The sequence below is a fragment of the Amblyraja radiata genome, chromosome 41, assembly GCF_010909765.2.
Source record: "Amblyraja radiata isolate CabotCenter1 chromosome 41, sAmbRad1.1.pri, whole genome shotgun sequence".
Classification (NCBI taxonomy): Eukaryota; Metazoa; Chordata; class Chondrichthyes; order Rajiformes; family Rajidae; genus Amblyraja; species Amblyraja radiata.
This window is the reverse complement of record NC_045996.1, coordinates 2,054,942-2,069,133: the sequence shown is the minus strand read 5'-3', so window position 1 is coordinate 2,069,133 and position 14,192 is coordinate 2,054,942. Positions and strand designations below refer to the sequence as shown.

At 45.6% G+C, this 14,192-nt stretch overlaps 1 protein-coding gene across 1 annotated transcript in view; it reads left to right on the top strand.

Moving 5' to 3' along the window:
* The first annotated feature begins 530 nt into the window (after positions 1-530).
* LOC116967717 (sphingosine kinase 2-like) overlaps positions 531-14,192 on the top strand; it is a 54,153-nt gene continuing 40,491 nt past the window's right edge. Inside the window, 3 exon segments of the mRNA XM_033014322.1 lie at positions 531-684; positions 9,573-9,653; positions 12,046-12,235. Coding sequence (XP_032870213.1) covers positions 531-684; positions 9,573-9,653; positions 12,046-12,235 — 425 coding nt within the window.

Genomic DNA, 14,192 nt, shown 5'->3' with positions numbered 1-14,192 from the left:
TAAAATGATGAGAGGGATAGACAGAGTTGACGTGGAAAAGCTTTTCCCACTGAGAGTAGGGAAGATCAAACAAGGGGACATGACTTGAGAATTAAGGGACAGAAGTTTAGGGGTAACATCAGGGGGAACTTCTTTACTCAGAGAGTGGTGGCTGTGTGGAATGAACGTCTAGTGAAGGTGGTGGAGGCAGGTTCGTTTTTATCATTTAGAAATAAATTGGATAGTTATATGGACGGGAAAGGAATGGAGGGTTATGGTCTGAGCGCAGGTATATGGGACTAGGGGAGAATACGTGTTCGGCACGGACTAGAAGGGTCGAGATGGCCTGTTTCCGTGCTGTAATTGTTATATGGTTATATGGTTATACTTAATTGGGGAAAAGCTAATTAAGTATCATCAGCTGAGGAGCTAAGGAGGGCAAATTGGGTGCAGTTGTTATTTCGGTAAGTCCATATACGACATGTGGGAGTCGTTTAAAGTCCAGCTGGTTAATGTGTAGGATCAGCATATTCTTCAAAGGAAGATGAGTAATGACGGTGAGTTTTATGCGAACCGTGGATGACCAAGGATTTTGTCAACTTTACCAAGCAGAAAAGAAAGCACGTGTCCGATGGAAGAAAGTGGCATCAGACTGTATTTTTGAGGATTACAAGCGAGTGGAATTTAACTCAAGAAAGGATGAAAGTAATTGTCGTCGGATTAAGGGAAATTGCAAGGTTTTGTAATATGTCTGTTAAAATCAAGAGAGTGAACAGGAAGAAGGTAGAACAATTCCAGGATAACGAAACCAACATATGTTTGGAGCTGGAGGTTGCAGTCGAGATAATAAACCAGTACTTTTCACATGTACTCACCAATGAGAAGGACTTGGAGGCCGGTGAGTTCAAATTCAAGTTCAAGTTCAAGTGAATTTATTGTCATGTGTTCCTGATAGGACAATGAAATTCTTGCTTTTCTTCAGCACACATAACATAGTAGGCATTTACTACAAAACAGATCAGTGTGTCCATATACCGCAATATAAATATATACACACATTAATAAATAAACTGATAAAGTGCAAATAACAGATAATTGGTTATTAATAATCAGAGTTTTGTCCGAGCCAGATTTAATTGTCTGATGGCCATGGGAAAGTAGCTATTCCTGAACCTGGTAGTTGCAGTCTTCTACCTTCTATACATTCTACCTGAAGGTAGCAGGGAGATGAGTGTGTGACCAGGATGACGGGGATCTTTTGAGGCAGCGACTGCGATAAATCCCCTCGATGGAAGGAAGGTCAGAGCCGATGATGGACTGGGCAGTGTTCACTACTTTTTGTAGTCTTTTCCTCTCCAGGACGCTCAGGTTGCCGAACCAAGCCACGATGCAACCGGTCAGCATGCTCTCTACTGTGCACCTGTAGAAGTTAGAGAGAGTCCTCCTTGAGAAACCGACTCTCCGCAATCTTCTCAGGAAATAGAGGCGCTGGTGAGCTTTCTTAATAATTGCATTGTGGAGGACTTGGTCAGTGTGGAGAACTCAACAATCCTGTGTCGGATGGAGATGGAAAGCGACATGGGTGGTGCCGCTCTTCAAGCGCATTCGGGTGGATGTCTTCAGTGGCAATGGGATCCATTTCAGATTTTTGATGGAGGCAAGATAAGAGATTTGGGAGTACGTGACGATGTTATTTGACTCTCCGGCAGCCGTAGTCCAGGTCCCAAAGGACTGAAGAGTGGCGAATGTTGTTCATTAATTTAAGAAAGGAAATAGGGAGAATCCATGGAACTATCGACGAGTCGGTCTCACATCAGTGGCAGGGAAGACGTATGACTTGCTTACGTTCATTGCTAGATGCATCGAATGGAAGACTCAGAAAATCATCGCGTAGACCAATAGGACTGGTTCGGCTGTATTTGGAGTAATGTGTGCAGTTCCGGTCGCCCCAGAACTGAAACAGTGTGGAGTCTTTAGAGAGCGTGCCGAGGACATTTACAAGACCGGTACCTTGATTAGAAGGTTTCAGATACAGGGAGTGGATATGCTTTAATTTACTTGCATTGTTTTCTCTCGAACGTCAAAAGTCAAATTGGGCACTGATAGGAGTATAGACAATTCTCATTGATATGGTGGACAGTCAGAATCTTTTTCCCCAGGGTTGAATTGTCCAACACGAATGAGCATAGCTATATGATGAGCGGGAGAAAGTAAAATAGAGATGTGGGGCATGTTTTTTCACTGATGGTAGTGGGGGGGGGGGGGGGGGGGGGGGGCTGGAAGGCATTACCAGGGGTGATGGTGGAGGCAGATAGGAGAGTAGCATTTAAGAGGTTCGTAAACAGGCACGTGGCTGTGCAGAGAATAGAGAATAAGGATAACGTACAGGCAGATTATATTAGTTTAAATTGGCATCATGTACGGCACAAACATTGTTGGCCGAAGTCAAATTGTCAAGTTTATTCGTCACATACGAGATGTGCAGTGAAATGCAAAGTGGCAATGCTCGCGAACTTTGTGCATAAAACAAACAAACAAACAAACTAACAAACAAACATACAAACAACAAACGGAATGGAACAGAATCCCATGTTCTATTTCATATTAATTATTGTGGGCGGAAGGAAAAAGGGAAAATAAAAACAGCGATTAAAAAAAAAAGCAGTACAGTGGTACAGTAAAGTTAATCCCTGGTGAGATAGGAGTTTAGAGTCCTAATGGCCTCTGGGAAGAAACTCCTTCTCAACCTCTCCGTTCTCACAGCATGGCAACGGAGGGGTTTGCCTGAATGTAGCAGCTGGAACAATCCGTTGCAGGGGTGGAAGGGGTGGAAGGTGTCTCCCATGGTCTTATTAGCTCTGGAGTTGCACCAATCATGCTCTCCTTCCTTCCATGAACCCAATGCTCCCTCCAGTTAACGAGCTCTCTCTACATCCCATGCGACCTAACGTTCCAGAGCAGCCCGCCATGGAGAACCTTATCAGCGGCCTTGGTTAGGTCCATATAGACCATGTCAACGTCTTTGCGCACGTAGCCGTCTCGGTTAATTCGTCAAAAGATTGCAGATCAAGTTCGTAAAAGAGGATCTCCCACGGCGCCCTTTTCCCTTGGAGCGATTATGGGGTTTATCCAGTCGCGAGGGTCATATACATTCAAGATTAAAGGGGTCTACACTAAAAGGACAGAGGATGAGACGGGAAATATCTAATCTTGGCCCAAGGGTAACGTTCAGGCAGATCGTGGTGGGTACGTTCAATGATCTGCAGGATGAATCTGTACTGGCGGACACGATGGCAATAGATATTATTAATGCAGAGATAGATAGATTATTAATTACTATCGGTGTCAGGGGTTTTGGGGAGAACGCAAGAGATTGGTGTTAGGCGAGAGAAACAGATCAGCTATGATGAAAGGCGGAGTAGACTTGATTGGCCGAATGGCCTGCTTCTGCTCCGTTGACATGATCTTATAACATTTTGGCCGTAAGTCGTTGATGGGACAAGAAGTGCGGCAGTGTCGTCGCTCAGCTAATGGAATTATGTATTTTGTTGGAAAGTTTTGAGAAGAGATTTAACGCCATGTTACCTGCTCTTCGCGGTTTAGTCACATGGAAAGTTTGAGTAAACTGGGATTTTATCTCGTTGTCATGTAGAGCGGTGATTGGTGGCCTTAATGAGGAAGGCAAGTTCACGAAGGGAATTAATATGTCAGTTCAGATACAAAGTTTGGAACTGGGCCCTTCGGCCAAGGAGAGCACGGCTGTCCTCGATCACGCGTTTACACCAATTCGATGTAATGCTCTGTTTTCAACACATCCCTACACATAAAGAACAATGTTAAATAGGTCAATTAACTAATACATTTGCACCTATTTTTTTTAACCAAAAATTAATGTAATCAATTATTTACAATAACATGTACAATATAATGAAACCACTCACCATAATACGTGCCGTGGCGGCAACGTGGCGCATCGGTAGAGTTGCTGCCTTACAGGGCTTGCAGCGCAGGATATCCGGGTTCGATGCAGCAGTTAGGATGTTCTGACAACTAACCATCCCCTATACTGTTCAAGTTGCTATGCTGATTTGGATCACATAGTGTGTGTCACTCCTGTTTACAACATGGGTAGTAAAATTGTAAATCGAATCAAGTAGGTGATATTGTGGACACCTGAAAAGATGGTCAAATAAAGAAGAACAGCAGGAACCTCATCAACTTGGCAGCTAGGATGAGGATTGGTGAATGCAGTGGGATACAGATAAGTGTGAGGTTTTGCCCTTTGGAAAATCTAACCAGGGAAATCTCTTCACAGTGAATGTGCAGAGTTGTTAAGCCGAGGAATCTAGAATTATTGGTGCGTATTCCGTGAACGTGGCGTCATATGCAGATAGGTTGGAATAGGAGGAAACGTTTGGTGCATTAGTCTTCATTTGTCAGGTTATTGAGTATAGAAAAACAGTACAGACTTTCATGCTTTACTTGTGGCCGCATATTGATGATATTGTCCTGTTTTGGTCAGCCTGCTTAAGGAAGAATACCATTGAGTTGGAAACAATCCAGATAAAATGTATAAGGACGTTGCCAGGCCGAAAGGGCCTGAGCTACAGGGATAGGATCTGGAAGCTAAGATGTTATCCCTTGTAACGCGTGGCGTTTTAGTGGTGATATTATTGAACCTAAAATCATGAGTGAAAAAAGGGTCAATATACATCGTTTTTGACCGGGGTAGTGGAATCAAAAGCCAGAAAACATAGGTTTCAGGTGAGATAGTAAACATTTAATAGGAAATTAATTGGTTTTACTATAACTGATCTTCCAGTATATCATTCAAACATGTTGGTTTCCAGTGGATGAAAGTGCTTGACTATCTCAGTCGGTCAGTCGGCTTCTCTGGAGGATATAGACTGGCGACGATTCGGATCGGGAGGCTTCTTCAGACTCCATCCACTCGTTCTTCAGAGGGAACCTGCTTGAACAAGTGTCCCGCTCCAAAACGTCGCATGACCATGTCTTCCACAGACGCTGCCTGAGTCGCTGAGTTACTCCTGCACGTTGTGTTCCACTCAAGTTTCCAGCATTTGAAGATCAGCGTGTCTACAATAAGAGGCCGAATCCCTAAACAATTCCCGCGAGCCTTCCAGTAACACAAATGCAACGTTACTTGTAGAGTCACAGAATGAAACAACATTGAAACAGACCCTTTCAGATTTTTCTCTTCTCGCCTTAAATTTGTGTCTTCCACTTTTCGACACCTGAAAAAAAACAGTGAAGGCGCAACTTTCCAACGCACCTCGTGACTCTACGTACCTCTTATAGATCACGCACCAGCCTCCACTGCTACAGACTTCTCTTGTAATAAAGGCCAACATGCCATTCGCTTTCTTCACTGCCTGCTGCACCTATATGCTTACTTTCATAGACTGATGAACAAGGACCCCCCAGATCCCGTTCAACTTCCCCTTTTCCCAATTTGACGCCATGTAGATAGTAATCTGCCTTCCTGTGTTTGTTCCCAAAGTGGAGAACCTCAAATTTATCCACATTAAGCTTTATCTCTCATGCATCTACCCAGTCCCCCAAACTGTCCAGTCACCCTGCATTATCATAGTATCATCCTCACAGTTCACACTGCCACCCAGCTTTGTGTCATCTTCAAATTAGCTAATGGTGCAGATGTGGCTGTGCGACGTGACCACCCGAGGGAGTCCAGTGGGGGTGGGGGGCACTCAACAGGGCCGGTTCAGAGCCCGCTATAGCTCTGGTAATTAAGCTGTTCCTGAGTCTGGAGGTTCGGGTGTAGAAGGCCTTGTAACGTCTGCCGGGGGGGGAAGTAGTTCGAATAGTCCATTTCTGATAGGCCCGCGGGAGCAAAATAACATTTATTTTTAAATTCAAGTAACTTGCAGTTAAACGTACACTTTAACTACGCCATTTTCCTTTTAAATGAAAGAGACACTTCAGTCCATTCCTGAGCTCAGCTCTGAATTTTTTCTGTGTAAGTGTGTAGATACACGTATTGGTGCACATACTGAGTATTTGTAACATAAATCCGAACTGTTGTAGGATATATGTTGGGCTATTCAAATACCGGTCTGTATACGAATAATTTTGTACCTGCCAAGTCATCGAAACGACTACATAAGGTATCCAAAGTAAAATGAAATTACTTGATATTGCGAGCAACAAAAACATTGACTTTCTCCTGTTCACCACTTCGGTATCACCCTTAGCGTCGCTGCTGTTCCGAAGTTCTCTGCGGACTTTATTTGACGCGATGATATTTTTGATCGTTAATCCATTGAACAGCAGAATTAAACAGATTGGTAATATAGGTGTTATAATACTCTCCACTATCTCGAATCGTTTCCAGACAGATGATGTGAGGTAATCCGTTGTTAAGACGCAGCCCCATGGCACGTTGTCAATTATGACATCAGACTCCATCACGAAGTAATAGGGAACGCCCCTGGCGCAGCTGACTGTAACCACAGTCACAATTACCACAGTTGCAGTTCTCTCTTTGCAGTACCGTTCACGCAACTTTTGACAACAAATTGCAATAAAGCGATCAAAAGTAAAACTGACCGTAAGCCATACAGAACAATCCATGGTTATAAACCTCAGTACATTAGTCAGAGAGCATAACGGAGTAATGAGCAAGAAATCAGCATAAGCATAGATATAATTAGTCTGTTCCACGATAGCAACAACGAAAACCACCATCAGGTCGGCTGTTGCCATTCCGATCAGGTAACGGGTGATGCACTTGGACAGTCCACATTTTCCCCGAGAGAGTATTGCGATCGCAATTGAATTGACTGCAAGTAGTTAAGAAAAAGAAGAAGTTATGAGTATAGGCAAAAGTCCACCTGCATCAAACTTGATCCGTTTTACTTTAGTTCCGCAAGGGAAACAAACGCGGAATGGTTCTATTATTTTCCTGATGTTTTGTAGTTCTAGTTGGGTGAGAATCTGAGAGGGGATGTCCAGGACGTCCACACTCCGCTGCTCAGCTTCACACGAAGACACCTCGGACAGCTGTGACAATTGTGCCGACTATCTTACGCCAGTTTGGAGCGGAGCACGTGAAGCCCAGGACTGCAGGAGGAATATGTTAATATCAGGAATAACTTAGTTAATGCAACTGACAAAGTGACTGGGCATTTAAAAAAAGTAGAAACTAGAATCCTGAAAATTCTAGAGACACTCACCAGCTGAAGCAGAATCTGAGCTGCTTATCAAGGGGATTAAGCTACAGTAAAGCACTTTCAACAAAAGAGACAACGTAATATATCGGAGTCAGCTCCAGTATCTTACCCGGGATACCAACCGCTGCAAGTACAGGATAGAATATTCTCGCAATGTGGTAAATGGGTGCAAATTCCATTTTCTGGTGAGGCAACTATCTATTGTACAGAACGTTTCACTTCCCATATGCTCTGGTGATTAGCTAACAAACTGTTATACAAGAGAGGGAAACTCCACTGTGACAATTAGTGTGGTCATCACCGTAGGGACATATCAGGCACAATTCACTGCAAAAACATTTACACTTAACTATTTTTACTCATTGCTTTAGTGTGCAATTAATTTCTCTCCGCAGCGTAAGTTCGGTGCATGTGGGCTTCATGTTGATTGTCACCTTCTTACAGGGAAATGTCAGGTCGTATTGCACAATATTTGACGCGTTAAACGGGACGATTTTTAAGTTGAATATTATATTTAACATGGACATTCCGCTTAAACCAAAATTAAGTGATATTATGCGCAGCAAGTATCCTCGTCAAATGAACCCAACATCTTTAGTTTGGTTAACTAAGCTGAATGCTTGCCAGGAATGGGAGAGCTCACGCTGCCGGCAAACCTTTTGGAAAGTATTAGTGGTGTAACCCGTTAGTCGCTTGTCATGGTTTTCAATAAACTAAATGTGTACTGTCTTCATTGAGCCGTAATGTCATTAATATACCCTATTCAAAATTGCAATCGCCCGTGAAGAACATACGAGGTCCGTATCATACAGTCACCTGGAGTTTGCAGTCGGCGTGAAAGTGAACATATTCGACCACAGAAAATTGACCGTTCGGACCGAGCTCTCAGTATCTGTTCGTTAAGTGCTTTGCAATTCTCACGTATGTTGGGGAGCATAGCGTTTGAAATATTTCCCAGGAACTGAAATTAATTCATTTTTGTCAGGTCGTTTTATCTCGTAGAAAGGAATGAAATGAAACCCGAAAATTCCCCTTACGTTGCTTTAACTATGTTTTCACACCACCGCCCTGATGATATTTTTCGGTGGGCGGCGCGACTCTCGTCAGCAGCGGCCTCTGCAGTCCGTCTGCATTTTTATTATTTTATGTCTATGTTTTTATGTAGTTTTTGTTATTTTTTGTTGTGATATGTGTGTGGGGGGTGGGGGTGGTGTGTGGGGGAGGGGGGGGGGGGGGGTGGGGGTAACTTTTAAATCTCTCCCTGCACGGGAGACCCGACCTTTTCTTTGTCGGGTCTCCGTTGTCGTTGGGGCTGCAACGAGGAGCGGCCTCCAACAGGAAGACCGGGGACTGTGGTGCCGACTACTCACCTCACCGTCGCGGAGCTGGCCAAGTCCAGAGCGGGTGGAGCTGTGGTGGACGCTGCTGCGGCCCGACATCCGGAGATCGGGGGCTGCAACTGCGGGTTTGGCGGACGGCGGCACCGGGAGCCCGCGGGTCCCTGGAGGGAGACCGCTTTTCGGGGCTCCCGCAACGGCGACTTCTCCCGCCCGAGTTGCGGGGTTGAAGAGCTCCTGGAGCGGAGCCTTACACCATCGCCCCACGCGGCTTGGAATGGTCGCGGGACTCTGCGAGCGCACGCCGGGGGCTCTAACATCAAGAACCCGGTGTGCGACCTTGCATCACCCGGCGTGGCTTTAATGGCCGCGGGACAATCGCCATCGCCCGCCGGGGGCTTTGACTTTGACTTTGACTCTGACATCGGGGGGGAGAGTGCAGTGGAGAGATAAGTTTTTTTGGCCTTCCATCACAGCAATGTGATGGATGTTTATGTAAATTATGTTGTGTCTTGGGTCTATTTGTTTGTAATGTATGGCTGCAGAAACGACATTTCGTTTGGACCTCAAGGGGTCCAAATGACAATAAATTGAATTGAATTGAATTGAATTGAATTGAATATTTTTGCCTTCTAAATGTGAAGATACCATCGAACCATCAGGCATGCAGTCTTTTTTGCCCGTCTCTTCAATGCCGACTAAGATGTTTCTTTGATGTAGCTAATTTTAACTGTATGTGGTACATAACTTTCAAGTCTATTCTTCCTAACAAACTACGTCCAGTTGTGTATTCAACGTTGCCATCGTGTCCGCCAGTACAGTTTCCTCCTGCTGATCATTGAACGTACCCACCACGATCTACGTGAACGTTACCCTTCTGCCAAGATTAGATATTTCCCGTCTCATCCTCTGTCATTTTATTGTAGACTCATTTAGTCTTGATTTTATATTGCCTTCGCGACTTGATAAACCCCATAATCGTTCCAAAGGAAAAAGGCGTCGTGGGAGATCCTGTATTACGAACTTGATCTGCAATGTTTTTAAGAATTAACCGAGACGGCTGGCGTGTGCAACGTTGCCATGGCATATATGGACCTAACCAAGGCCATTGATAAGGTTCTCCATGGTAGGCTGCTCTGGAACGTTAGGTCGCATGGGATGCAGAGAGAGACCTCGTTAACTGAAGGGAGCATTTGGTTTATGGAAGGAAGGAGAGGATGATTGGTGGCGGATGATTGACTCTCGGACTGGAGATCTGTGACGACCAGTTTGCCTCAGGGATTAGTGGTGTGACGTTTGCTGTTTGTGGTTTATATCAACGGTTAAGATGCGAACAGACAAGATAGTAAGATTGTAGGTCGCATAGTCGGTGATATTGTGGACACCTGAAAATATTGTCTAATAAAAAAGAACAGCAGGAACCTCATCAACGAGGCAATTAGGATGAGGATTGGCGAATGCAGTGTGAGACAGATATATGTGAGGTTTTGCTCTTTGGAAAGTCCAACCAGGGCAATTTCTTCACAGTGAATGTGAAGAGTTGTTAAGCCGTGGAATCCATAATTATTGGTGCGTATTCCATAAACGTGGCGTCATATGCAGATAGGTTGGAAAAGGAGGCCTTTGGTGCATTAGCTTACGTTTGTCATGTTATTGAGTATGGAAAAAACAGTACAATTTTTCATGCTTTTGTTGTGATCGCATATTGATGATATTGTCCTGTTTTTGTATTGTATTGTATTTTATTTTAATGACCACACAGCCAGGCTGGTGGAATTTGGGTTGTCAGCAGCGATACAATAATAAAGAACACACAACCACAATAAAAATGTAACACAAACATCCACCACAGCATTCATCACTGTGGTGGAAGGCACATCCCCCCCGTGGTCAGGACCAGAGTCCAGAGTAGTCAAGGATCGGCTCTTCCTCACCGGAGACCGCGGCTTTAAGTTCAGGCTGGCGGCTGCCGCGGGCCAGCGATACGGAGCGATCCCCTCCAGCGAGCCCCAGCGAGGGCTCACCCGCTCCACAACGAGAGTCCACGCTGCGCCCGCCGCTGAAGCCCCGGGCGTGTCTCCGGGAAAGGCCGCGCCGATCCTTGATGTTAGGCCACGGGGGAGGCGACCTGGAGAAAATCGCCTCTCCATGGAGGAGGCGACAGAAGCGGTTTCCCCCTTACCCCCCCACACCACCCCCACACAAAACACACAAAGAAACACAAAATACATACTTTAAAACATACTAAAATATAAGAAAAAGTTGAAAAAACTGACACGCTGCTGACAAGGCTGCCGCCAGTGCAGCGCCCCCTACCGATTCTCAGCCTGCTTAAGGAAGAATACCATTAAGTTGGAACCAATCCAGAGAAAATGTATAAGGACGTTGCCAGGACGCAAGAGCCTGAGCTAAAGGGATAGGATATGGTAGCTAAGATGGTATCCCTTGTAACGCATGGAGGTTAGTGGTGATATTATAGAAATCGTTAAAATGATGAGTGAAAAAAATGGGTCAATATACATTGTTTTTGCCCGGGGTAGTGGAATCAAGAACCAGAAAACATAAGTTTCAGTGGAGACAGTAAACATTTAATAGGACATTTATAGGTTTTACTATAACTGATCTTCCAGCATATCATTCCAACATGTTGGTTTTCAGTGGATGAAAGTGCTTGACTATCTCAGTCGGTCAGTCGGCTTCTCTGGAGGATATGGACAGGCGGCGATTCGGATCGGGACGCTTCTTCAGACTCCAACGACTCGTTCTTCAGAGGGAACCTGCTTGAACAAGGGTGCCGCTCCACAACGTCGCACAACCATGTCTTCCACAGACGCTGCCTGAGTCGCTGAGCTACTCCTGCACGTTGTGTTCCACGCAAGATTCCAGCATTTAAAGATCAGTGTTTCTACAATAAGAGGCCGAATCCCTAAACATTCCCGCGAACTTTCCAGTAACACAAATGCAACGTTCCTTGTAGAGTCACAGAATGAAACAACATTGAAACAGACCCTTTCAGATTTTTCGTTTCTCGTCTTAAATTTGTGTCTTCCTTTTTAGACTTTACGACACCTGAAAAAAGACAGCGTAGGCGCAACTTTCCAACGCACCTCGTGACTTCCCGTACCTCTTATGGATCAACGAACCAGACTCCACTGCTACAGGAAAAATGTCCCAGCTTATCCGGTCGCTCTTTAACTGAAGCCCTCCCGTCCCGGAACCGTCTGTTACAAGATACAAAGAACATTCGGCGCTGGTCACAAAAACAGACACAACATGCTGGAGTGACGCAGTGGACAAGGCAGCATCTCTGCAGTACGTGGATAGATGACGTTTCACATCACGACCTTTGTTCAGACTGAATGCGGTGGGGTGGAGGAGAGGTAAGAGAAATTGACGTGGGCAGGATAAAGGCAGGTGAGTGATAGGCGGATACAGGTTAGGTTAGTTTTGAGACACATATTAATAGACTGCGGGTAGGTATTAAAAAACAGCAGGTGTAATATCAAATTATTGAATAGTTACGAATTGCGAAGCGGGGCCAATTCCTCCACCAGGCCAGGCTCGAACCCCGTGCACCGAGGACTCGCTCAACGAAGACGGAGGACCCACCCGGAAGGCTCGGCTTGCCCAACGTGGACTGCGAACGCGGCTCCGAGCCAATGGCGACGAAGTGACCTGCGCCGCCGAGAACGTGAAGACTAGAAAAAGGTTTAGAGCGATGTGGGTCATCGGAGCATGAGGAGGGCCGTCAGACAATGAGGGAACAGTATGACAACGAGTGGGCCATCGGAGAGCGCGAAGGGCTGTTGGAGAACGAGGGGTACCGTAGGAAAGCCATCGGAGAGCGAGGGGGCCGTCGGAGATCGAGGGGACCGCTGAAAGCGAGGAGGGCCGTCGCGAGCGATTAGCGGCGCCGATACGGAAGGGAGAACCCGGGAGTGTGGGAGGGGAATAACGTGTATGGGGAATGAGGGAGGGGGGAGCGTGAGGGTGCGAGGCGGGGACGTGTAGTATAGGCTGTCTTTATTATATATATCACGACACAAATTATCCCTGGATCCTGCATCCCATCCCTGGACTGCTAATATAGTTAACTTAACGCGTCACTGTCTCCCGACAGACTTGATGGAGACCACGGTGATGAAAGCATGTAATGCTCCCTCCGCTTGTACTGCAGTAAAGACTATGAGTTATTAGCTCTGTGCGTGGGTCTCATCATTCAACATGGTTTCACAAAGTATGGAGACGTTACTCGCCTAATTTGGTTCCAATTTGTTTTAGTCTGTTCCTTAGTCATATCCTCTCCCACGGTCACACTTTGCCTCGTCTCCCCCGTGCGGCCGCACTGTGACGGGCTGTGTGTCGGGTGGAGCGTAGGTGTGGGCCAATGTTCATCCCTCCACATTGGTGTGATGGACGCGGGGGTCTGTATCAATCGCTGACCAGTCCCGCCCTCCCGGAAATGTCATGTCCGTTATTTGACTTTTTCTGTTGAGCGGCATTCGGTACGCTGGCTTGTTGGCGATGCCACCTTTCGCGTGGGTGGCGTTTCGGCAGAGCGGCCATTCGGTAAGTGCTTTGAGGCGACGCAGCCTTTCGGTTAGTTGGCTTTTAGGCGTCCGGTCCTTTCGGTTAGTTTACATTAAGGCGTCCCAGCCTTTCGGTTAGTAGGCGTTTCGGATTTGTATGCATTCGGTTATTTGATGTTTCGGCTTCGTTTCCATTCGGTTACTTCGCTTCCACTTCTTTGCTTCGGCTTCTCCTCTGTCGGCGCCACGTCCGTACACTGGATTAAAGGTTTAAAAATCCGGTAACCACAAAATAAAGAACTGGAAATCTTATTAGATTCTGCACGTTGCGGTGATTCAATTCTCATTGTCCTCTGACTTTCAAGGCATTTAAGTAAATTCCAACCAGTCTGGTCTATCCTGCAACACTGACGTTAGTAGTGTTTTATTACTGTAACGTGTACCGAGCGAGATACACGGCAGAGTTTTTGTTTGTGCTAACCAATTATAATGGGCAATATTACATCTGAATGCATTCAAGCCATACCGAGGTGTAAGATTTACAGCAAAGATAATATTTCCAGAGTGTCGAATGTACTTTTCAGCACGGTAGCTTTACAGTTCCAGAGTAAACGTCCAATATCCGCAATGAGGATGATTGGCAGATTGGTCCTACATCATAGCCTTTTGGAGCACATTTTAGAAGCATGGTCACAGCGGGCAGGAAGGTGTTCCTGAGTCTGGGGGTACGTGCATTCAACCATGTACGTTTCGTCCAAATTGATAAGAAAGAAGGAATGAACGGAAGAAGAAGGGCCTTGCTTATGTTGGCTCATTTTCCGATGCAGTGTGAAGTGTAGATGGATCAATAGGTTCAATGTGTCTTTAAGCAATTATTTTTTTATTAGTGGGGAATGGCGTGAAATTTCGTCTTTAAGATGGAGTTCTCTTTGCGATTGTTGACCGATTTATTCCCAAGTAAAGTTGTGATGATGCACGATAGCATGGTTTCTCTAATGCATTTGTAGAAATTGATAAGCCACAATATCAACTGTGAATGACTGGTTTACATACACAGGTATCGGCGCAGGCTATTGTGCAACGCAGCTGAGCCCGAAGCAGTCGTTTTCACTGAGAAATCAAGAACAGACGATTTC